General features: G+C 37.7%; 1 protein-coding gene across 3 annotated transcripts; it reads left to right on the top strand.

Moving 5' to 3' along the window:
- Nucleotides 1–1,308: 1,308 nt before the first annotated feature.
- Nucleotides 1,309–23,569, top strand: LOC129272677 (uncharacterized). Of its 3 annotated transcripts, XR_010293436.1 has the most exons (11): nt 1,376–1,576; nt 7,836–8,138; nt 8,571–8,927; nt 9,690–9,839; nt 10,600–10,677; nt 11,762–11,920; nt 12,347–12,508; nt 15,274–15,358; nt 19,070–19,137; nt 20,192–20,701; nt 21,390–21,529. XR_010293436.1 is itself a non-coding variant. In XM_054909820.2 (10 exons), exons 1-10 carry the CDS (start codon nt 1,504–1,506, stop codon nt 20,584–20,586), a joined length of 1,830 nt encoding a protein of 609 aa, XP_054765795.2. In that variant the 5' UTR covers nt 1,309–1,503; the 3' UTR covers nt 20,587–23,569. The 3 variants fall into 3 exon arrangements, 2 of the variants coding, with proteins under 2 accessions (XP_054765795.2, XP_054765861.2); XM_054909820.2 differs by having other exon boundaries at nt 1,309–1,576; nt 20,192–23,569; XM_054909886.2 differs by lacking the exon at nt 1,376–1,576 and adding an exon at nt 5,112–5,316 and having other exon boundaries at nt 20,192–23,569.
- Nucleotides 23,570–25,275: the final 1,706 nt, after the last annotated feature.

Genomic DNA, 25,275 nt, shown 5'->3' with positions numbered 1-25,275 from the left:
ATAAATTTCATTAACATGTGGCATGTCAAGGATATTTTTTCTCATACCGGAAATTGCCGCCACAATTGAATGATTGATAACAAAACTCTGCAACAGCAAAGAAAGTTCATTTATCCAAAAGTAATGCTTCGAGTAAATGGGAAATAATATTGCGAGTGAGAGTGTATTCAAATATTCAGACAAAATGAAAACTATGGTAATATTTAGAATCTTATTGTGGGATAAATATAAGATAATATTTCACGACTTCCTGGATTTCACATGATATATAATAGAGGGGGAGAGAGAGAGAGAGAGAGAAAGAAAGGGAGAGGGGGATGGTGTGTGTGCGTGCACGATCATATGGGAGGGTGAGTGTGTGGTTGAGTGTGTGTGAGGGTGTGGACGGATGTTTGTGTGTGTGGGGGGGCTTTTTATAGTACCATATAGGTTCCCCTCGCTATTATTTTAAACCAAGGTTTTTTTACCTGACTGCTAAGAAAGCACGAATGCCTGTGAGCAAGCAACCAGGGGACCAACGGCTTAAGGTCCTCTCCGAGGGACCTGATAATGAGGATAAATGCCTTATCAAAGGGCACTAGCTCGCCACTTGGGAATCGAACCCGGGTCACCGGAATCCGAAACCCCCGCTCTACCGACTGAGCTATCGCGCCTCCCCGAATGTCATTTGCTTCATATGAAGAGCGGGAAATCCCACATTGCCTTTCACTTTCACTCACACCGTGTGGACCTAACCCCTTTTGCAACTAAACTGAAATGGACCTAACCCCTTTTGGAAAAAAGTGACTTTTCTTTGCCATTTTAGTTCACTTTTTAACAGGAATTTCAACTTTTCTTTGGTATCATCTTATAGAGCTACTTAAGATCCATACATTGAGACATAAAAATCAAATTTGATGAAAAATGGACCTAACCCTTTTTGCAAGTGAGCTCTTCATATATAGATTCCTTATTTGTAAGATGAAGTGAAAGTTTAGATAGAAAAACATCACATTGGGAATCCCAATGGTCTCTTGCAGCATAGAATACGTATGAGTCATGTTATTGAACGCAGCATGGACGATGGAAGAGAAAGAACAAATGTTCTCTTTATATATAAAGTCACATTTATTCTAAATTTTGTGATCGAACTACCCATCTCACTGAATACCCTTTATTGATTGCCTGAATACAAGATTTCTTGTTGAACTTTTCAACATCAAAATTACAAAGTAAGGCGACACGAATGGTTGGGTTAATCACGTAAATTCCCCTCGCTATTGTGATATGTGCTTCATGATGAAGAGCGGGAAATCCCAGGTTGCCTTTGACCTTCGATCAGCACATAACGGATAATGATATTGTGTGCGCAAATCATATCCGATACTCCGGGCCAATACTACACGTCATTTAACTCAAATAGATTTTCAACACACATTCTATGGAGCAGGAAAATACTAACGTTATATTGATTGATCGATTGATTGATACGTTAGTTAATTTCATCAAAATATAGCACTTGATATGGCAGAAATTAGCAAAGCATCTTGGTTAAACTATTTCAGCTCATTACTGTTAGTATGTGCCTTTTCAAGAGGTAAGTGATTTGACTGTTCTAACGTTTAACTTTGTTTGTCAATGTTCTGTCATAATGTTACACAGGTGTGTAGAATCATTTTTACAAGCCAGCAAGGGCGGAAATCTCTCCCCAAAGGTAGGGGGACCAGGGGCAGGAAAATTTGACAAGCAAAAAAAAAAAAAGGGGGGGGGGGGTTATCACTCAAAAAGTAAGGTCATCTCACCCAAAATACATGTTTTATTTTGATTTTAAATGATGTATTTCTTTCCATCATAAAGGACCAAAAATAGTAGGGGGACATTTTTATCTTGTGCCCACAACCATTTTGGGTAGGGGGGACAGGGGGGGGGGGGGGGTTCCCGTCCATGCAAGCCAGTGTAACTTGGTGGTAACTTTGTTGAGCTATTAATCCAATGTGTCCATTGGGGTCCATCCATTCCCCCTTTCGCTTGTTATATAGCGAATAACATTGCAATCTGTGGGTCTTGAGAGGGGGAAGGGGATTGGTGTTACTTTGTCACAAAACGTTGGATATCGTTGACAAAAACAAAACAAAACAATTATCGACCATGGAGGTTGGATGTGTCGCTGTCTTTCTCCTCGACAATTTCCAAAACACCCCCCCTTGCACTCCACTCTCCTCAATTTTTATAGTGATTTTCCGTGAGAAGGTCGATATTTTGCCATTTTGGTATTGGGGGGGGGGGGGGCTTCGCCCCATCCCCTACTGCATAGATCCCGCAGTGGCCTACGGCGGGGTGCAATAGTCCACTTTTGCACATCAAGAGCATTTACATGTATGTCATTTAGCAAATTTACAACAATGCCTATAATCATTTAGATGCCGGCACCCTTGAAGTGGCAAGAATTAATTTCAAAACATATACGTATCTGAAAACAACGTTAGGTCCATTTCTATTGGTCCTATCCTGGATCAAATAATGTATATCTAACTTGTTAAATGAAGCGAAAATATATACAGAAGAACGTCTTGAAAATTCCCAATGCCCTCTGCTTTTGAGTCTTATTTTTTTATCAGCAATGGAAAGGAAAGTTATGTTCTTTTCATAAAATCACCGTTATTATTACATCACCCGATCAGGCATTGTTTAGATTTAAAAAAATTATACAAATCTGAATTAAGAGCCTTTTTTAAATCTATATTATTTATTGCTTTAAACACAGTGTTTTTAATGTTCATTTAATTCGCAAAAAACAACAACTGTTAGTTAAATAGCCAGGTTGAATGAACACTAAACTGTAAAAAAAATTGAAATTACTCAATAAAATTAAGGCAAAAAATTGCCTTAATTTTTCAAGTATTTATAAATTTGTCAGTTTTAAGTAAAATTTTCTTATTTTCTTCGCATACAATTTACTGATGGGTACTGACATTATATGCATTATTTTGTTTTTATTAATACACGCGCACACAAGCCCTGACTGTCCTCACACACAACAATCATATCTCGTTCTACGTTTACGATATGAAATATATATCTGTTCAATCACATAACTTTTTACAAACGCATCACCGAAGACAAAGTGAGCCAAGAAAGATATGAGAAATAAGTCAACACAACACGAAACTAAATGAAACCAGAAGATGGCATGATGTAGATAAAACGAAAACAAGGCTTGACAAAGTAGATAGAAAGTGAAAAAGAAAGAGAGAGAAAGGCAGACAGAAATGGAAAGAGAAGAAAGGGAAAAAAAAAAAAAAAAAAAAAAAAACGACATCCCAGAAGGAAGAACCAGTTTAACCGGACCTGTTTGACCAGTAGAGTTTCAATGGTATACTCTGGATATAGGAACATTGGTTTACTGGTCATACTGGGGTCTGTTGCATAAAACCTTTTACCTGAGAAAACTCTGGTAAAAACTCAAAACTAAGGTTGGTCTGATTTCTGCCATTGACTTTAACACAGGGCAAATATTCCGGTAAAAACAACCTGAGTTTTCTCAGGTTAAAAGTTTTATGCAATGGGCCCCTGGTCCAATTAAAATTATACTGGTTCAGTTAAACTAGTGTTTAATTACCGGTTTCCAGTTAATTTTTAACTGGAATTTTAAACTGGTCTTGATTACTGGAGTTTGTTACTGGTCTCGGTGATCTTACTGATGTTGTAAACTGTTATCAAACTCAACTGGTCTTACTGGTGTTTCTGGTATTTTCTACTGGTCTGATTGGTGCTCTGTATCAATTTATTATACGCATTTGTTTCATATCATGATCGATGAAATGTTGTGGGAAAGATATGGTCAATAATCTTTCTGCTTTTATTTGAAATATGTATTGCAAAATTACACATTTTCATCGTAAATTAGTTCACATATTTATGTTTTTTAACATTGAGTGCCATTGCATGGATATTTTATTCTTGATTTTTTTTTGTTTAAAAATGTAAATATGCAAATGAGGTAGGCCTAAACCACGTGATCAGCAGCATCAAAATTACTAGCCATGACTAGATTTTATTTCAAACAAAAATTGGAATTAGACCAGTTTACTTATCGGGGGATATATCTTGTTTTATCTCTTAATAATAACAATATTTACAATGAAAATAATTATCAAAATATTAATGATAGTATTTATAATAATCATAATAATAATAATACATCTGATAGAACTGGTCTTCACTCGATTTATATTGGTCCAGTTCAAAATCAACTGTCCCAGTAAAAGATATTGGAAACCAATACAAAAAAATACTGACCAAACTGGTCCAGCAGACACCAGTGTCAAATTAAAAATCAACTGGCCTAGTAAAAATGCACCGGAAACCATTAAAAAATGCTGTTCATACTGATCCAGTATACACCAGTTTGATGAAAACAATTTCAAGTTAGCTGGTATTAATATCTTTCTTGACTTGATGGAATTGGTTTCAGTTGATTTTGACTGGTCCAGTTAAACATCAACTAGCCCAGTAAAAATGTACTGGAAACGATAAAAAATAAATAGTATTCATACTGATTCAGTATACACCAGTTTGATGAAAACAATATAGCTGGCATTACTACTTTTCTTGAACTGGTATCAATTTGATGGAATTGGTTTCCAGTTGATTTTTACTGGTCCAGTTAAAAATCAACTGGCCCAGTACAAATATATTTGAAACCAGTATCCCCCCAAAAAAGAGGAAATACTGTTCATACGGATCCAGTATACACCAGTTAATGAAAACAATTTAGCTGGTATTACTTCTTTTCTTGAGCTGGTATGCCCCGGTGAGGAACTGGTTTCCAGTTCATGTATAATGTTTTTAATGGTCCAGTTAGAAATCAACTGGCCCATTAAAAGTATACTTGAAACCAGTAAAAGAAGAATACTAGTACTGGTCTTACCGTTTTCTTTCTTCTTGGATTCACCTTTCAAATACCCAGTTTGTATATGCATTTTCGTGCACTTCTTTGATGTACATTCACACATGCATGGACATTCGCTTTCGCGGTACGCTATATAACTCCACTCCATCCAAACCACTTCAAATGAATGTGTGTGTGTGAGAATGTTCGAAGCGGGGATTCCCCGGTCCCCTTTGACCTTGTCTTCTATATCTACAGCTCGCGTTGAACGTAAGGTTCCATGCGACACACATTGATGTGCCGCGCCCAAATGATAAACCTATATTTGTTGTTTGGAAGATATAATTTTGAAGGTGGAAAACGTAAAAGTGAGCAGAAGATGAGAGCAAAATTGTGTCTTGACTATCTGATCACATTCCTGATTGCTTACCATGAGCTAGGAATGAGTAAGTAATTTATAGATTTATCTTATTGTGATATTGGCCTATACCAATTAAGCTACAGTTTAAACTATGTTACTATTTTATTTATCGTGTGATTGTTCTTTTCGACATCCTCCCTTGTTTTTTTTTAAATCTTGGATACATAGTCATGATTGAGAAACGGAGGGGGAAAGAGAGTGTGTGAGAGAGTGAGTCAATTATCATAAAATGAAGAGTGTACGACTGTACGGTGTAAGAAAGACAAGGAAGAAAAGTGAATAAATGACATTTATATGAGAGATGAAAATAACGAAAAAAAAAACAGGGTAAGAGAGAGTGAAAGAGAGAGAGTGTGTTTATTGGGATGCGATTGGGTAAGCTAGTGTATTGTGGGTGAGCGTGCCTATAAAAGGGAAAGTGCTATACCCAAAATATTGGAGAATGGAGTTTCATCTTGTATCTTTTCAAAATAAAATAATCGATGCTTCGGTACAGACATTCATAAAGTCATGGAACCAAATCAAAGTTCCCTCTTTTACGAATTAGTTAAAAAAATAATCATTGCAAATCTTACAGGGTCATGTCCACAAAGGAACTAGGTGAAAAATAAATCCAACTGATTAAAATAATGTTTTTTTTTTAATTGTCCAATACGCAAGTTGCTGTTTTTAAATTATGCCAATTAGGGCACCCATTTTGCGCTAATTTCCATTATTTAACATATTGCTTTATTGGAAATGGATTCTTTGACTCTTTGGCTACAATATCATATAATTTTTTTTACATTAAGTCAGATGATTTTTTTGACATCTGAAGGAACATTACCTTAGACTTGCCACTTTACAAAAAAAGAATTGAACAAAACTGCTGGGAATGGGTGGGGTTTCGAAACGGAATACACAATATCATCTTATGTCTATATACAAATTGCAAAATTATGAACAAGATATGAATTCGTAATATTAGCCTGTATACCAACTATACCAAGAATAAAATGGAATTTCTGAAATGGATAATCTACTGAGAAGAAAGAGAAAATATAGGTTACAATAAATGGTCTATGATTTACTTTTGCTTAAAGAGGAAGTGCGTATCCAGGATTTGCAAAAGTAGTCACTATACAGTGCGTCCCAGAATAAAACGAAACTGAGATTAAGCGATGATTTATCATAACTTAATCACAGATACAATAGACAAATGACCTACCAATGTAAAGCTTAGAATCTATTCTTTCATCTGATATTACTTAGATTATTCCTCATTCACGCATGAGTGAGCCAAAACAATTTGAAGAAAGGATACCAAAAACTCATTTGGCGGGGGTTATCTGAATTTCAAAAAGAAAATCACTTGCCTAAAAAGTTCAATATCTGCTCTTTTATTTGATACCTTAATCACAAAAAATGGTCAAGAATTAAAAAAGTCATGTTCCCTCGAAACAATGCTTGTATTTCAATAATTTTATTAAATAAACGTGTTTTCACCGGTATCCCACAGAAGCTATCGCATGCTTAACAAAAGACTTAATGCATGGCTGATCGTCAACAAAACGGACTGTCGAGTGAGTTTGAACGCTAGCCTGTAAAACCTCTCCATTTTATGAAATTATTGAAATTCAAGCCTTATTTCCAATAACCAGAACTTTGTTATTTCTGGACCGTTTTTTTGTAATTGAGGTATCAAATTAAAGAGCAGATATCTAAATTTTTGAAAATGTGGTTTGATTTTTGAAACCCAGATACAGCCCGCCAAATGACTTTTGGTATCCCCTCTTCAAATTGTTTTTGCTCACTCATGCCTGAATAATCTAAGTAATATCAGATGAAAGAGGAGATTCTAAGCTTTACAATGGTAGGTCATTTGTCTATGTGTTTGTGATTAAGTTATGATAAATTATAGATAAATCTCGGTTTCGTTTTTTGTGGGACGCACTGTATACATGTATAGCCTTCCGGTTTCCCCCTTAAACTGATCCGAGATACTTTCCCATCAAGACAAGAAATTGTTGGTTAGTTCAATTTAAAATGACAGAAACGATATTCGTAAAGGGTCCAGTTGATTAGTAAGAACTATCTTGGATTACCTTCAACATATCACCTGATACAGCCTAAAAGTAAAAGGGAGATAAAGTAGAAGACGTCGGGCAATCATCAAACTCCAGGCATTTACTGTAGCCCAACATAAAACTCCCGACCAAAGTCATCAGCAAGTTTCAGAACTGGCTCATGATCTAGTGATATTGGCATAAGAAGTTTCAAATGAAGAGTATGTCTAACAAGATACTTTCAAAATAGACCCAATAAGTTCTTTCAGACAGAGCTAAAATGTTCGGCCACGATAGAAGCAATTCGGCTCCTGGAAGTGTTTTCAATCCAATATTACTCTTACATTGACTCAAGTCGATATCTAGACATCTCTAACAAGATACTTTCAAAATAGACCCAACTTACAAACAAAGCACTGCCAATGAATCATTTCATTTTGATCATTGACTCTTCATTTAGAATTCAGTATCACCTTTCTCCTCTCACTTCTTTTCTTAGGTTGTTTGGCCAGGGTATATACTGAAAAACATGCAATAGGATGGTTTGGTGAGACGGTGCGTCTCCCATGTGAATTCCCCTACACTGATGTCCTCGCATTGTACTGGACGAACAGCAATGGTGAAACAAAAGTATCGTATTTCAAAGGTGAACTTGTGAGCTTCGATGAACGGTTTCGTTTGAATGGTGACTATTCAGTCGATATCCTGAATTTAACGGTGTCAGACGAAGGAGAATACACTTGCACATTAGAACTTGATTCTGGAGATGGTTACGTTAATAGTTCCGAACTCACCATCTACGGTAAGTAGTGTACTCTGTGCATAGTCAGCCGATTGATTTTTTTTCGGGAGGAATGGGGCGGGGGCTGATTACAAAGGGCGCCCGGGTTTTCACTTCTGAAATAAACATCTAATAAAATAACGGATGTGACATTTTTATCTATCCAGAATTTTTTAAAAAGATTTTAGAATATAAGATGTTAGAGAGGCTACGACCATAGAGCGAGAAGAGGAAAAGCAATTTTTTTAAGTGGCTTCCCAAGGGTACGATCATACAGACACGCATTTTTTTTATATTCCTACATAATTGCGTTACGTTTCCTCTTCACCGTTTCCTACATAATTGCGTTACGTTTCTTCTTCACCGTTTTCTGTGTACTTGGTCAATGTGACATAATCTTGAGAATGAAATTTCTTGTAGTTCTCGAAACCCTGTCTCTCTTCCATTACACAGCATCTCCATCAATGCTTCAGGTAACACCTTGTGTCCCTCAGTCAACAAATAACCCATACCAACATCTGTGCATCGTTGAAGCGGCCAACACATATCCCTTTAACCTGGAATGTGTTGTCAGTGGCTTCAGACCCGATGTTACGCTTGAATGGACGTCATCGGGTAAAGTGAAGCAGCCCCTTGGAAATCCATCCCGAAGGACATTGCCCGATGGTAGATCTGAAAGGGAGGTGACCATCAGTGTGGCTGCTAAAGAAGACGAAGAACAGAATTACACCTGTACTGTTAGGGGCAATGCCACCAATGGCGCTGACCGGTCAACGACCGTTACTGTCCTGGTTCCACCTATGTCGACAGGTATAGGACAATAAATTGTTTGCTGGGAGTTCCATGAAGATGTTCGCAAAGTTACGCACGACTGGAATATCTTTTTACGTGCTGAGTTACAACATTGATATATCGTTTAGATCGTGTAACCAGTTATCGCAGAGAAACTTAACGAATAGCTATATGAAACACCCAACAGCTAAACGGAGATTGAAAATTTTGGGGATAGAACTGCTTTTTAAGAATATAAGGAAAAACAACAACAACCGGATACAAAAGTTCATCTCATGAGGAAGTCTTGATTGATCTTTAACAGTGATTTTCATGGTACCTTTATATGTTACTTGATGATGTTATAGAAGAGACAAAATAAATGTTGTGTTAACACATTAGTTTTCCAAATGAAAACTCATGACTAGGGGTTAAGTGTTCCTGTTACCATCGATCTCTTCGGTTCGAATCCAAAATTAAAACCTAGTTAAGGCAAGGATCCTTGCCTCACGGAAATTGAGTTCTTAATGCTGTTGACAATCTGATTAATTACTGGCGAGGGATGAGGCCCATGTTAAAAAAAACAGTAAGGAAAACTAGACGAGAGAAAACCAATCGAATGGAATCTAAAACAAAAATACCCAGTATGTAGTTTACTCTATCGCGCCCAAAAGAGAAACCCTAGATTTGGAAAGAAAGTTGACATATACTCGGACGAAAAGCATGAAGTGTCAATACTGTTTTACATTTCTGAAATGGTTATCACATTATTTTCATTTTTTTTTAAATTCTTTGATGCAGTGATCGCTGAACCTGTCAGGAGTGGACTATCAGTTGGAGGCAAGGTTGCGATATCTATCTTTGTTATACTGCTATTGATAGCCATTGGAATAGTCGCTTTATTTGTGACTTTGCTGGTTCTAAGGAGGAAGAAAAAACTACCGCCCCTAGGTATTTGATTTCATAGTTTTCATCAAAAAATAATTCAAAATAATATTGCAAAGTGGTCTGACAGGGAATTAAAGACCCTGGAAAATCTGAGATGATTGGTGAAAGCTTTAACATAAAAAAACTTCATCACTTTGTACTCTCTCTGTACTAACGGAAATTTTGAATAGACTGTAATACGCTAAAGGTAAACAGTAGGCCTATACATGTATATAATTCCATGTACGTTATCATCCGTTAAACGTCTGCTATATCCTCAATGCATCATCGTAACTCAGATCCACTGGAGCTGAACAATGGAAAGAGGGAGGAAGATAAGGTACGTGGAACGTCTATACATCGTTAGTAGCACGGAAATAGAAAAGATGCAAGCGTATGCATCTCAGTATTTAAAACCCCAAGTAAACCCTTGAAGCTGTCATCCGCTTCCATCCGCTTTCATCCGCAAGGTTTCCGATGAACAACCGTTTAACATCCGCGCTACATAGTACCAACGTCCGTTCCTTTCCCGGGTCCTTTCCGTTATGTTTTCGCCAATTTTGTCAATTTCTGGAGCGGATGAAAACGGATGGAGCCACCCGCAAATCTTAGATCGTCCGCTGTGTCCTTTATGAATACGTTTTGTATCTGTCGGCCAGTGGGACTAAGCCTTAAGACACTGTAGGAAAATTCCCATAGCTCTTATGACTTTCTTTAGTAGACACTAACTCGGGAATCTGCCGTACAAAACACAAAATAACGACTTTTTTTTCTTTTTAAACAGGTGAAGTAGTCTTGAATGTCATTCCATTTCTGAGATCAGTGTACTTGCCCATACCAGATCCAGAAGAAGTGAGATTACGTGAGTATTTGCATTCAAATCTCATTTTGTGTTGACGCATCTTGGATAATAATGATTACCTAGTAAATGATACTTCAAGTACGATATTTAGGCTAGGGGACCTTAGCAGGGGCCACGGAACGGTTTTCAAAGTGGGGGGGGGGGGGGGGGGGCTGACCATGCTAAAAACCACAACCATATGGTCATTTTTACGTTTTTGAAAACGGTTTTGGAAAAAAAGTTGGGGGGGGGGGGGCGGAGCCCCCCTCCCTGGTTCCGCGGCCCCTGACTTACGTTTCAGGGTAGCTGTCCAAATTTCAAGTTTCTTCACATGTTTTGAACAGGGCGAATCTTCCATCGTATAATGTCATAAGCCTAATCTTATTCAAATCATTACAAAATTGCAAAGCTTAAATGCAATATTAAATTGATAAAATGTCATTGTCAATGCAATAATGACATTTTGACTAGTTATGAATACCCCCCCCCCCCCGGGGGCGGACTTTCATTGACGAGTGGATACCATGCGTGACCCCCAAAACACGTTAAAAGTATCCCTTTTTCATGATTGGGCACGTTATAAACGTAACCTAATAAGGGAGTCAAAAACACTAAAATAATGAAAAGGGGTATATATTTCGCTAAAACTACCGTGTTTACGGTCCAATTTGCGAGGGTATATAACATACTTTATAAAGGATGTACTTTTTACCACAAGACTACGTGTTTAGGGTCCAATTTTTGAGTGAGATGTGTGGGGGTGGTAATAAACCCAATGAAAGTAAAGGTAAAGCCGACGTCTGTGACAATTAAGATATCGTTGTACTTGTTTAGGGGTCAATTCAGGGATACTTGACAAGTGTACTGTTTCCAATACTTGTTAAGAGTAGGCTTTTACACGCCAATATTTCATAAGGGATGCATTTTCAGAGCATGGAAATTACTTGTTTAGGGTGCTTTTCGAAACCCCATGATCACGCATGGTATCCACTCGTCAATGCCCCCCCCCCTCCCCCAGGAACTAAACGGGATATTATATTTATTGATGAACATCTTTCCGCTATTATGATTTCTAATTCATTGAAGACCCTTTTGCACATTTCAGAAAGAATTACAGAAGAATTGGCTGATGTACGTGAACGGTTAAAGGACTTCAAATTTGAGCGAGATGGATCCGTTGTGAAGGCTGCACACATCGGCCTGTTTGGAGAAATGAGTGCTGGAAAATCGTCCTTCATAAACTCTCTTGAATTTGCATTTACAGGTTAGGCTCTACAATCATATGGCATAGGCCTACTATTATGAAAAGAAATAAGCCGCGAACTACGAAATAGTAAAAGAAGAAATTGAATATCTTTAGGATGATAGAATGAAGCTTCAATGATTTTTTTTGACTAAATGGACATAGCAGTCTGAAGTGTAACTTGTTGAACACTCTACATACATAAAAAATATTTTCTTAATAAGAATATTGATGCGTACATATTTTCTTAATCTATGTACACAAGTATCATTGTATGAATAAAATACGCCATTTAATATACCTAGTGATCTTCAATGAAACAAAAGGAAAATGAATGTGTAATGGTATGGGCTATATATTTTTGGCGATTCACCCACTTGATTTCAACGATCTGAAACATATCATTTCCTTGCCAAATTAAGGGATTTTTCCCTTCTCATCAAACAGGCAAATATAAGGAGAGTCAGGTGGTTGGTGACAAGGAATCTGGTGGAGGAAAAACCATTGCACGCACTGTCCTAATGCTCACTGAGAGCATTCATATTTTCGACAACCGAGGCATGGCCGACTTCAAGAAAGATTACCTGACTGAAGTAACTGCTCAGCTTCGTAAGTTATACTTTCCTTGCAATCGTTACATCGTCACTTGGAATTTGTGTCTATCAAAAGGTGTAAGATCAACCATATATTGTAATGTCTGAATACTCGTTTCTTGGGAGTGGCAATCAAGCACAACTCGTACACTCCTTCAACTTATTAGTCGATGCCAGTCGATGGGACGAGTAAGCCCCTTTCACATTATCCCGATCAGTTTGTAACTACCTGCAACTTTGTTTTTCATGATGTTGCCCAATCGACCGCTTGGTGTCTTTGCAGGCAATCGCACGAACCCGAGGTGGCCGTGACTGGTCACATCTGAAATATGAACATGTCCAAAATCCAAACGCGATCGTGAGACCAGTCGTCCGAATGTCGTGCGAGTGGTGTTCAAAGCTGCAAGAAATGATGCGAGAGTTGGCACGACTAAATGGTCGCAATTAGTGGACTGGAAGTCGTGCAACACGTACATAAGCGACCTACATAGAGACCAGTCTTGCGACTTGGCGCGATAAAATAGAGGCCATGAGAGACTGAGCTTCACGACCGATCACAACATGACATACCTAGTTCCCACTTTCACGATTCGCTCCACGATTAAAACTGCTATCATTCGTGGAGTAATCGTAGTGAACGTATCAGTTCATATCAAATCGTATCAGACCAGTCGTGGCCATCGTATTGATCGTAGAAAATTTTTGAATGGTCTAAAAATTTTCGCGATCAATTACGAAAGGCCATCGTGGCTTTCGCAACTGATCGCAAGGAAGTGGGAATGAGGCCTGAATGCATGCGCATGTATACAACTGTTCCTTGGGGTTCTATATAGGGGGTTAAATATGAGCATCAAATCGTTATCATGCTCCCCACCTAATAGTTTCATCTTGTTTGTGTCTTTCAATATCGAATTTGTGTTAAGCCCCTTTGACAATTGACGTGCGACCACTTGCTACATTTTGGTCGCGCGATAGCCTGCAAGAGGCATCAATCGCTATTTATCTCAAAAGATCGCACAGAGGCTTTCAAAAATGCAACAGCTGTCGTACAACAAAAGCAACCAGTAAACCCCGTTGCACGAGTAAGTCGAAAATGCTGGTAATTGCTCGTGCGAGTGTTCGTGCGATCACATGCGAGTGTTGCAAGAGTGATTGCGAGTGGTTTCGCACGACTGATTGCATAGTCGTGAGAGTCGACGTGAGACAATGCGATTGCTCGTACGTTTGAATGAAACCGGTGCGAGTGTTCGTGCGATTGGAGTGATTTTGTAGAGACAAATTTAACTTCAGAGCAATGTAATATAGCAACCATAGCTGGTGGCTTCCGATGGGCTATCAGCCAATCGGTAACGAGCAACTTGATACCATGCCTTTCTCTAAAGCGTTGTAATTGTAGCCGAAGATGCAGCAACCTCATCATCCTGTGAGGGTACATTTGAAGAGGAACGACAACATCCATGTAATTAAGACCGTAAATGTTCTAAAGCTCGATCATTCTTAACTCCTATTTTGTAGCACAGAGGAACGGTTGCATACATGCGAATGCCACGGTAGTGCAATGTTGTAAGCCGTGTTGCGATCGGTGTTGCAACAGTCTTATGGCCTTTATATTATTACACCCAGTCGCAAAACTGGTCTCTATAGGTCGCTAGCACATGTGCAAGTGTGTACGACCTCCAGTAGACTAAATGCGACTGCTTAGTTGTGCCACCTCTCGCATCAAGTCGTACAACGTTGAACAACACTCACACGATGATCACGCGACAGATGGTATGATGCGAGTGAATCGATCGTATTTTTGATCGCGTTTGGATTTTGAACATGTTCAAAATTCAGATGCGACCATTCACGACCGTCTCGAGTTCGTGCGATCGTCTACAACGACCCCGAGTGCTCGCAAGACACCAAGAGATGGATCGTGCAACATCAATAAAAAATCAATTGCAGGCGGTCGTAAACTGATCTGGAATCAATTTTGAAAGGGCCTTTAAAGGACGTTTTAACCTTTCATTACTCGCACGAATACTCATATCATTTTGTATTCAATCGTACGAGCGATCGTATTACCTCGAGTTGACTATGCAATCGGTCGTAAAATCATTCGCAATCACTCTTGCAACACTCGCATGTGAACGCACGGCCGCTATTACGAGCATATTCGAGCAATTGCGACTTACTCGTGCAACGGCGTTTCCAATCGCTTTTGTTGAACTACAGCTGTTGCATTTGTGAAATCCCTCCTGGGATCTAATGACATATACATGTATATAAAGCGATTAATGCCTGTTGCAGTTTGTCATGCGACTAAAAGGTCGCAATCGTTGCAGACTAATTGTGAAAGGGGCTTATTAAATCGTGGGAACGAGATGTTAAAGGGCATGAGTTATAGGTTAATTCAAAGAAACTGGTTGGTATGTTGTGGGAATTGGTTTTAAAAAAACCTATACATGTCATGCCATCAGTAATCTCACATTCTAGTGATCAATCCTCATTTTTCATTGTTCAGTTCAGTTCAGCTAAATATTTCTTCATTTACGTTGGTGTTGCATGATTCCAGTTTTTTTATTATTCCCCCATAATTTTTTGCAAATTCCTCATTACTTCATGCAGTACTAGCTTTTAACATATGCACGTTTTAACTGATATTTGTATCATTTAATCTAAGTGACCATGCAAGTCTGAATATTATTTTTTCTTACCAAGCTAGGATATTTTCACGCTTTCGTTCATTAAATCCGATCAAGATTTATATATGAAATGTTGCATTAATTATACTGGCAGGTGGAGAACGCGGACCAGACATAGAAGAAATCAAGGCAAGTGAACAGGAAGAAATACATTGTGGTGTCTTCGTGTACAAAATGTCGTAAGTCAATTTTAACCTTCATCAGAATCTAAGCATATTAGGTTTATGTCAATTTTGAAAGGCCTCCTAGTACTGGATCTTACACATGTGAGATATATGTTGTAAATTGGACTAAGAATTAAAATATTGGCTTATGCATATAGGCTTGCTATATGCGGTGAATTTCTTATTATCCCGTTTACCCACCCCTTTTTTTGTATGACCTGCTTAGCAGAGCGAGACTAGGCTCCTCTTTTGCGACGGCGGCGGCGTCAACATCGAAATCTTAAGGTTAAGTTTTTGAAATGTCATCAAACTTTAAAAAGCATATGGACAAAGTTTATTAAACTTTGACAAAAGGGTAATCAAGTATTCCTAAAATTCTGCATGATTTTAGGTCACATGACCAAGGTCCAAGGTCATTTAGGGTCAATGAACTTTGACCATGTTGGGGGGTGTTTGTTGAAATGTCCTCATAACTTTGGAAGTTTGTGGATCTAGTTTATGAAACTTGGACATTAGAGTAATCAAGTAGCAATGCATATCTTGCTTAATTTTCAGGTCTCATGACCAAAGTCAAAGGCCATTTAGGGTCAATGAACTTAGATTCTTTTGGGGAATCAAAATGAAATCTTTACCAAGGTTAAGTTTTTTTAAATGTCAAACCTTTGAAAGTATATAGATCTAGTTCATGAAACTGTGACATAAGAGTAGTCAAGTAGCAATGAACATGCTGCTTGAGTTTCAGGTCACATGACCAAGGCCAATTAAAGGTCATTTAAAGTCAATGAACTTTGGCCATTTTGGAGATATTATTTTAATTGCCATCATAACTTTGAAAGTTTTTTTGTAGACTTATATTTGTTTATAAGGGTAATCAAGAATCACTAACCATCTTGCATAAGTCAGGCCACAAGATCACGGTCAAATGTCATTTAGGGTCAGTGAACATAGTATTTTATCATCATATTAATGATGTCTTTAGTGAATAAATATTCCATTGTCTTTTTCAAAGTCAGCGCTGTTGCTATTTTGAATCGCGTAATGCAGGGGAGACTGCCCCATGAGCTCCACTTGTTTTAACTGTACGCGCGTAAATAATTTTAATCTTAAACTTAATGGACAAATCCACCCCCACGGAAAAGTTGATTTGACTGAATAAAAAAAAGAAGTCCAAAATTTCATTAAAAATCGGGTGTAAAATAAGAAAGATGTGACATTTGAACGTTTTACTTTAATAATTTCACAGAAAATTATATAAACACTCTGGTCGGTATGCAAACGAGGGGACTGATGTCGTTACCCACTCATTCTGATTTTCACCTCATTGTCCTGTGTTTTATTCCTCCCTGAACATATTTAATTTCTATTGTTTTAAGATTTAATGGTTCAGTCTAGTTTGTCCCTATTATCAAATATGTAAAATTGAAACACGGTATAATTTAAACAATAAAAAAAAAGAAGAAATAATTAATGAGGGACATCATCGAGACATTGACTCTCTCATTTGCATATCACTGAATTGTGCATTCACTAGATTAACTAGATTCTGTGTGAACAAAAGGACGTCAAACCTATGTCTACTAGTAGGGACCAACACACATGTTTTTGACTACTGCTCTTTTGAAGGATGCACAAGAACTGCTTTTTGCAGTAGAGGATGCATTTGCAAAGTTTGGCCTCTACTTGAATTCCCAAAAGACCGAGTACATGACTTAATGGAACTAATGCTCATGCATCAATGAAGGAAAGGGGTCAAGCTCAAACAAGTGTATTTAGGTTCATATGTCATATGCGACTCAAGAAAAGACTTTCTATTTAGGAAAGCTCTTGCATGGAATGCAAGAAGTCCTGAAAAGATAGACTAGATGGCACACATACTCAACCTTTAAAGGACAAGTTCACCCTAATAAAAAGTTGATTTGAATGGAAAGAGAAAAATCCATCAAGCATAACACTTAAAAAAATCATCAAAATCGGATGTAAAATAAGAAAGTTATGACATTTTTAAGTTTCGCTTAATTTCACAAAACAGTTATATGCATATCCCGGTCGGTATGCAAATGAGGGAATCGATGACATCAACTCACTCACTATTTCTTTTGTATTTTATTATATAAAATATGAAATATTCTTATTTTTTCCTCATTGTCCTGTGAAACCAAATTTTTATTTCTCCCTGAACATGTGGAATTACCATTGTTTAACAATTTATGGTTCTTTCAAATTGGTTCTTATTGTCAAATCTGTAAAAATTGAAATATTGTTTAATTCAAACAAAAACGAAAAGAAATAGTGAGTCAGGGACATTATCGATTCTCTCATTCGCATGTGACTAAATTGTGCATATAACTATTTTGTGAAAAATAAGCGAATTTAAAATGTCATAACTTTTTATTTTACATCCGATTTTGATGAAATTTTCACCGTTGCGCTTATCTGATTATTCTCTATTGATTCAAATCAATATTTTTACGAGGTGGATTTGACTTTTAATGAGGGTACAAAATATTACTCGGAGAGATCACAAAACAAAAGATGAAATTTATGAAGACCACCCACCTATCTCCACCACGGTAGTATGAGATTTGCTGGTCACTGTGAGAAGGAAGTTATTTCTGATGTACTTTTGTTCGCGCCTCCCTCATCAAACGAGAGGACGGAGATCTTTAAATTTTGTTGATTACATAATTATTTTTGGATACAAATAATAATTTGTTACATGATGTACCAACTCTCATGTCAGATCGTGAAGCCTATAGCGTACCATTGTTGATGCGTCCGATTTGTAGTGCATAGTGGGCATAGTTGGGCATACATGTATATAGTTTTGTAAAAAATTAAGCAAATTTTTAAATGTCATTATTTTCTTTATTTACATCCGATTTTGATAAAATTGTCATTGTTGTACTCGATTGATTTGTCTCTATTGATTCAAATCAACATTTTTATGGGGTGGACTTAACCTTTAAAAAACCCAATCATTTCTACTCATTTTGTTGAGGAGCATGGTCTCCAAATTGTAATTACAGTGCCCCACTCCCCCAAGAAAGAATATAACTTGATTTTTTTATGTCATTTTATTTACGAATCGAACGAGAAAATGTAATTATGTTAAATTGTAAAAAAATGTATATACTGACATAATCGATATGGGCCTCTTGCGACAACAATGAGTAAAACGGTGAATGATAAGATATTACAGATTTACACGATCCAAATGTTCTCACTATGATACACTTGTTTCACGGTCCCTTAATCTTCATATCATTACTCATACCCCCCCCCCCCCTCCCCATACTTAAGAGTTCATTCGGATGGTTGTAGAACAGGATCAGGAGAAAAGACTCCACGTCTCAGACAGCATGACTGTCCGTCTTTTGACAGACAGACAAACTGCCCGAAAAGTCGACAGTCAACCTATCCAAGTACTCTCTCCTGCTTCTATTCAACAATTCAACCTGCCGAATCAAGCCAGACTTCTCTCAGCTCTCCAACTATACTCAAGACTCTATTATTTTTTAGTTTACAGCCATTCTAACTAAGTACTACCCTCATTTCCGAAAGATACTCTACTTTCTAATCTTCCACTTTCTCGTCTCGCTATTTCACTTCTAGCTCTATCCACTGTACATAGTCGTGCTAGGACCTACCACAGGGTGTACCGTTAACCGGTTCCAAGACTATAAATATATTATTCTAAAGTATTTCAATTTCATTTTTTTCATCTAGTCAATTCAACCGGCAATACGGACTTGGATTCATTGGGGACTTCGCCAAAGAGCTCAGGCAACACACTGGTATGTATGGTATTGTTACTCTCAACACCCTGAAACCGTCGAGGCATATGACATTAAAATGTATTTTCTTCTTTGACCCTCTTCAAAACAAGCCGACACATTATGTCGACAATGCAAATTAGTCCACCCCCCAGATTGTATCTCATTACATCCTATTCATGAATCACAGATATGATCTTATAAGGATCTAACTTAAGGGTGGCAAAGGTAGTTGTAGTGGTTTCGAGCAACCTCAGTGATTTTTCGACAAAATCCGATGTTAATGATTGACGTAATTATGAGGTTTACTTGACTATAAGCCTCAATTTGTTTGTATCACGATAAAACTGTGCTCCCCTTAAAACACATAACATTCCCCTTTTCAACAAACATTTAGGAAATTATCATTTGGCAGAATTATTCCGATACTCCAGTGTCTTTGTGAAAATGTCTTGAGCGGCCTTTGTGGGGAATAATTCGTGTGCTGAAACCATTGCAAACATTTTTGCTTCCTTAAGTTTATTGAGTTATTGACACAAATAACAACCTCTTAGGTTGTACAAAATATTATCTAATTTTTGCTTACAGATACATGTATTTGTTTTCATTATTTTCTCAATAAACTATCCCTAGGCTAATGGATTTTTAGTATAGTTTCACAATTTGGGAAGGATCGATGCCTGATGAAACAGTCGCCGAGGATATTTGGTAGCGTATAGAGACATTAGGCCTGTACATGTATTTATTACACAAGAACTTATATTCGTTATCATTATTAGACATTCTTAATATTGTTTTATTTTTTTTATAATTTATTGGTTAAGTTAAAATCAGGAGTGGTTTAACGAGCAATCGAGGGGGGGGGGGAGGTGGGTCGACCAAACGATATTTAATCAACTTAATTGCCATTAAAAAAAGCGACACAGAATTCATTCTTTTCCCAATTTTATATTCCTTAAGGTTTGGAAACAGCAGTCATCATTTACATGGCTGAAGTCAATAAAACCAGTAACTAATGAATAATTATAGTTTCTAGAAATACAAAGTTAGTGTTTTTTGTGTGTACTCATTCCAGGTCATCCCCCAATGATCGTTATTACCCATGCAGCATCGCTTACCGAATCGGAAAGAGACGACATCAAAACAGAACTTGCTACCCAAGATGTACGTGAGAATGTGTACTTTTTCGAAAATTACACGAAAAACAATTCTTTGGAAGATGAAGAAAAAAGTATTGAGTTGCTGAAGTTCCTTGAAGATGCCCTCATCAATTCAGAACTTAGTGTGGCGCATACAGACAGAAGGAAAAGGGTAACGCCTGTGAAGCCAAAAGCCAAGGCAAAGAAAGAGAAGAAACACAGACAGGAAGAGCAGCCGTCGACAAGTAACGACGAGAAACCCAGTGCTGATAATGCTAATGAAAAGAAGGGATTATTTGGAAGGCTCTCATCTTGGTGGTGGGGAAAATGACTTTTTCGCTCATTTTTTTTTGTACGTGAGATCTCGAGCTTAATGATTGGTGTGTGCTTGGTTTATACGGAACGATGATTATAAGCACAAAAGACTCTTGGACAAACCCACTTTTGCATAGCAAAGCGAGACTATAAGCACCACTTTTCCGACGGCGGCAGCGGCGACATTTTCAATATTTAAATCTTAACCCAAGGTTAAGTTTTTGAAACGTCATTATAAGGACCTAGTTTATAAAATTTGGATATAAGGGTAATCAAGTATATCAATGAACATCCTGCATAAGTTTCAGGTCACATAACGGAGGTCAAAGGTCATTTAAGAACAAGGTCAATGAACTTTTGCCATATTAGGGTATTAGTTGAATTGCCATCATATCTTTGAAAGTTTATGGATATGGTTCATGGAACTGCGACATATTAGAGTAATCAAGTATCACTGAACATCCTGTGCGAGTTTCAGGTCACATGACCAAGGTCAAAGATCATTTAAGGTCAATGAACTTTGGCCAAATTGGGGGTATTATTTGAATTGCCATCATAACTTTGAAAGTTTATGGATATATATAGTTCATGAAGAGTGGACATTGGGGTAATCAGGTATCACTGATCATCTAACACAAATCTTAAGTCACATGATCAAGGTCAAAATTCATATATTGTTTTATCACCATAATTATGAATGGTGTTTTGCAAATAATTATTCTTCAGCCGTTTTTAAAGTCAGCACTGCTGCTACATTGAATCGCGTAATGCAGGCGAGACTGCCAGAGGAGCTCCACTTGTCGTGTAGTTCGTTCACAGTCATGGTCAGCGATATGAAAACAAAGTTTATCATAATTCTCTAAAATGAATCAGTATAATCAATAGGCACCAAAGGTGGAACAGACAAACGAAAGCCAAGTAAAGAGGAATGTCCACAATCTCTGAGACACTTGACAGAATGATAATAATGATAATATGCAACATCTATAGGCTTAATACGAATTTTACTAAGCGCTGCATACTATTACCCCGGCACGACGACTCTTATCATGCTTATGGGCCGCTAGAGCATTCAAGTAATTATTTCCTATTGGGTACCTATTTACTACACCTGGATGAATTGTGGCAAATGTAGATAAACGCTTTGGCAAAGGACGCGAGCCCTGCGGTGGGGTTTGAACCCCGAACCTTGTGGTTCAAAGTCTGAAGACTAATCCACTGAGCCACAACACCTTTACAAAAATAGTGCGGTGTAGATGTACACAGTAAAAGTGCCTTTTAGAACTGTGTTTACTGTATGAACCTCACAGTAGTTGTTTAAACGGTTTAAACAAGTGTATAAATTCTTAAGCAACAATTAAAATTTTAATGTTTAATTCTCAATAAATCAAACATTGTTTAAGCTATTAAACGACTACTGTAAGGTTCGTATGAAACAGCATTGTATAAAATGTTAAAAAGGATTTTTGCTGTGTTGTCACAAAACGGAACAGGGATCGCGCTTATCAAAACGGCAAAGAGGACACTGTTTCTCCCTGCCGACTGCCCCACCTACCCCGGGAGCTTATTTCACATCCCGGAGTGTTTTGTAAAAATCCCCAGTGGCGTAACAGGCGGGGGGGGGGGGGGGACAGGGGGGCAAGCTGCCCCCCTGGCAGATTCCACCGGGAAAATAAAAAACGGGAAAAAGATAAAAGGGAGGGAGAAAGAAAGAAAGGAAAGGGGAAATGGAAAGGAGGAAAAGGAAAGGGAAAAGTGAAAAGAAAGCGAAGAAAGAGTATTTTTTATGGAAAAGGAAGGAAAGCGTGAAAATGAACGAAAGAAGAACATTTGAGAAAGAGCAAGTCATTCCGAAATAGGCCTATATGTAATGCAATAGCATGATGGGAAATAAATTTAAAGATAACAAAATGGCCAACAATACCGGGAAATGAAGTTAGAATGGAATTAGTCAAAAGCTAAAGTGGAAAACGAAAAAAGGGACAAGAAAAACAAATTCATAACACGGCCGGGCTGCCGTGGATTGAAAATAAAGAGCGGGAAGAAAGATGGACTGCAATAAGCTTCAGTGCTAAATTGTATGCAAATAAGCTACCGGGGCTTTGCCCCAGACCCCAAGCAGTAGGGGCTCTTCATCTATAACCTTTAATTGGCTCTATAACTTCCCCCTATAGGGACCCTTCCTACATTAAACTTTACGTTCAATCACTGGCGTACAGGCGTGGTGGTGGGGGGGGGGGGGGGTTCCACACCCAAGATGAAATAAAAGAAATTATAGGAGACAACGTATAATGAAATGAATGGAAACAATGAAATGTACATTTTGCTGAATAAATAAAATCTATCATATTATTAGAATTTCATTTTAATAGGCAATCTTTTTTTCCAGCTCGCTCTAATCGCTGGCGACTTTTAACAAATATTCCCACATTGCTATGTTGTGTCCCCTCAAAATATTTGGTTCATTACGCAACTGGGTTGATTAAATGTGTTGTGTAAAAGCTATAATAATTATGTATATACCCGCGATATTTGATTAAAATAGCGGCAATCTGTGAGGTTTAAATGGCTTTGATGACAAGAAGTTCCGGGGGCTCCGCCCCGGACCCCAACCGCAAAGCGCACTGTCATATACGAGTATGGTAGGGTTGGGCCATGGCCTCCAAAAGTTCTACAACCAAGAACAAAAAACGAGGAGAGCAAAGCAAAGGAAAAGTGTAGGATGTAAGTTTTTACTGAATATAATGTCAAAACTTATCTCAAAGTAATATTCTCATGAAAAGGTGATTTTTTTCTCGCTCGCTTCGCTCGCTCGGGATTTATATTGAGTAGTTTTTTTTAGCACATACGCCATACTGCGCCCCTCTTTTTTTTTATACTCTCCACGCTACTACCGCAAAGAATCCTGTTCACAGTGGCATACAGACCACACAAAAAAAGGAATGGAAAGGGAGAAGGGTGAAATATATTATTCTCTGGATATCACAAAATCGGATTTTTGTATTAAAAATGTCAAAAATTTTGCTCGCTCGCTCGCAACTTAAAAAAAGATAAATTCTGACCGATACACACTATCTGGCCCTGCATTACACCATTACGCCTGTTCATACCATGATATGACCGGGAAATTTTACGTTCTTTGGTGTTATGTCCAATCTCGAGGGTGTAATTTAACACCTCAGGATGTGGTCCTCTATTAACACCAACTGGTGTCAGTTTTAACACCACAGTTTACAGGTACAAGTCGCAATTAACTTAATTGACTTTAATTTTTTTAATTAATTTTATATCTACTCTTGTGTTTTTGAAGAATTCAAATGCACAATCAAGAATGTTTTCTCCTATTGCCTGTTTCAGACAATAACGGACGAGTTGAATCATTATGATACCTTTGGAAATCATAAGGATCAGAAAACGCAGATATTGGGTTTTTTTAAGTAGGGGGTGCGGATGGATGTTTTCAAAATTTCGGGGGAGCCTCTTTTCCATCTCCGCTGAATGCGACCATATATAATAAAATGTATAATTGGTGGTGGTGGTGGTGCATCGAAATTCTCAAGGCTACACATGCACTTATAGATGCAATGTCAATTTTTTTATCCAACACTTATTATATACAATAAAATGTTTTCGTGCTACCGCCATGACCACCGCGTATCAAATAATAAATTGTGTTGATGCATGTTTGTATTAATAAAATTATTGAGATATTTAAGGGCCTGGTGATATATTACTACGTTTGCCTTGATCCATGTACATACTTTAGACACTATAAAACATCTGATTTTTTAACACTATGTGTACTTAACATTGGATCTATGTATTTTGTAATGCTATAGCCACACGAACTATAAACAGATCGATTCATAACGGACTGCTTTTGTCGTCTAGGACCCATTTTACAAAGAGTTGATTGATCCGGTCAATCGCAACTATGGAAATCAAGCCAGCAATTAACGTCAACATCTAAAATAAATATTTGTTCAAAATATTTTCTCAATAGAAATGACGTGTATTCATACATTCACTGTTTCCTTGACAATCCAGTATGCTTCTCTTTGTTTTCAAAGGACATTGAGCAAATTTCCTGAAGAAAAAATTATGACATTGATGGATTTCCATATACTTGAGATTAGATCGGATCAATCCTAACCCTTTGTAAGACGGGGCCCTGGAGTCGGTTTCGCGGGCAGTGTGACTGTAGCATATAATGGTGTGTAATTGCAGTGAACTTTGTATTTGATGATTATGTGCAACTTGGCTTAAATAAGTGGTTTAATAAAGATTCAAAATATGCACATGACCTAAGGATTGACTGTATTATATCAAATCGTTGTCATGGTTGTGATTCTCGTAATGATGGCTAAGTTGCCTCCACCCCCCCCCCATCATTCCCATTATCCAAATCCACCCCTCCACTTCTCACCTCCACGGGTCCGTCTAGAATGCCAATAGAGGACGACGTAAAAACAAAAACAACGTTGCTTTTCAACGTCTTATGTTAAGGCTCTATATGCATTATGCTTGATAAAAACGTTCACAACCAAACGTTGGTGGGAGTCTGTCCATAGGGACCCGAGATGTGGCGTATGAATAGCCCTATTGAAATTAGTGTACATGGCCTATTTCAATCTGGATCTCCCTCTCCCTCTCTTTCTCTTCCGTTCAAGTTTTTTTTCTCCATCGCCAGAAAACAAAAAATTAT

The sequence above is a fragment of the Lytechinus pictus genome, chromosome 1, assembly GCF_037042905.1.
Source record: "Lytechinus pictus isolate F3 Inbred chromosome 1, Lp3.0, whole genome shotgun sequence".
Classification (NCBI taxonomy): Eukaryota; Metazoa; Echinodermata; class Echinoidea; order Temnopleuroida; family Toxopneustidae; genus Lytechinus; species Lytechinus pictus.
This window is presented reverse-complemented; position numbering and strand designations above follow the sequence as displayed.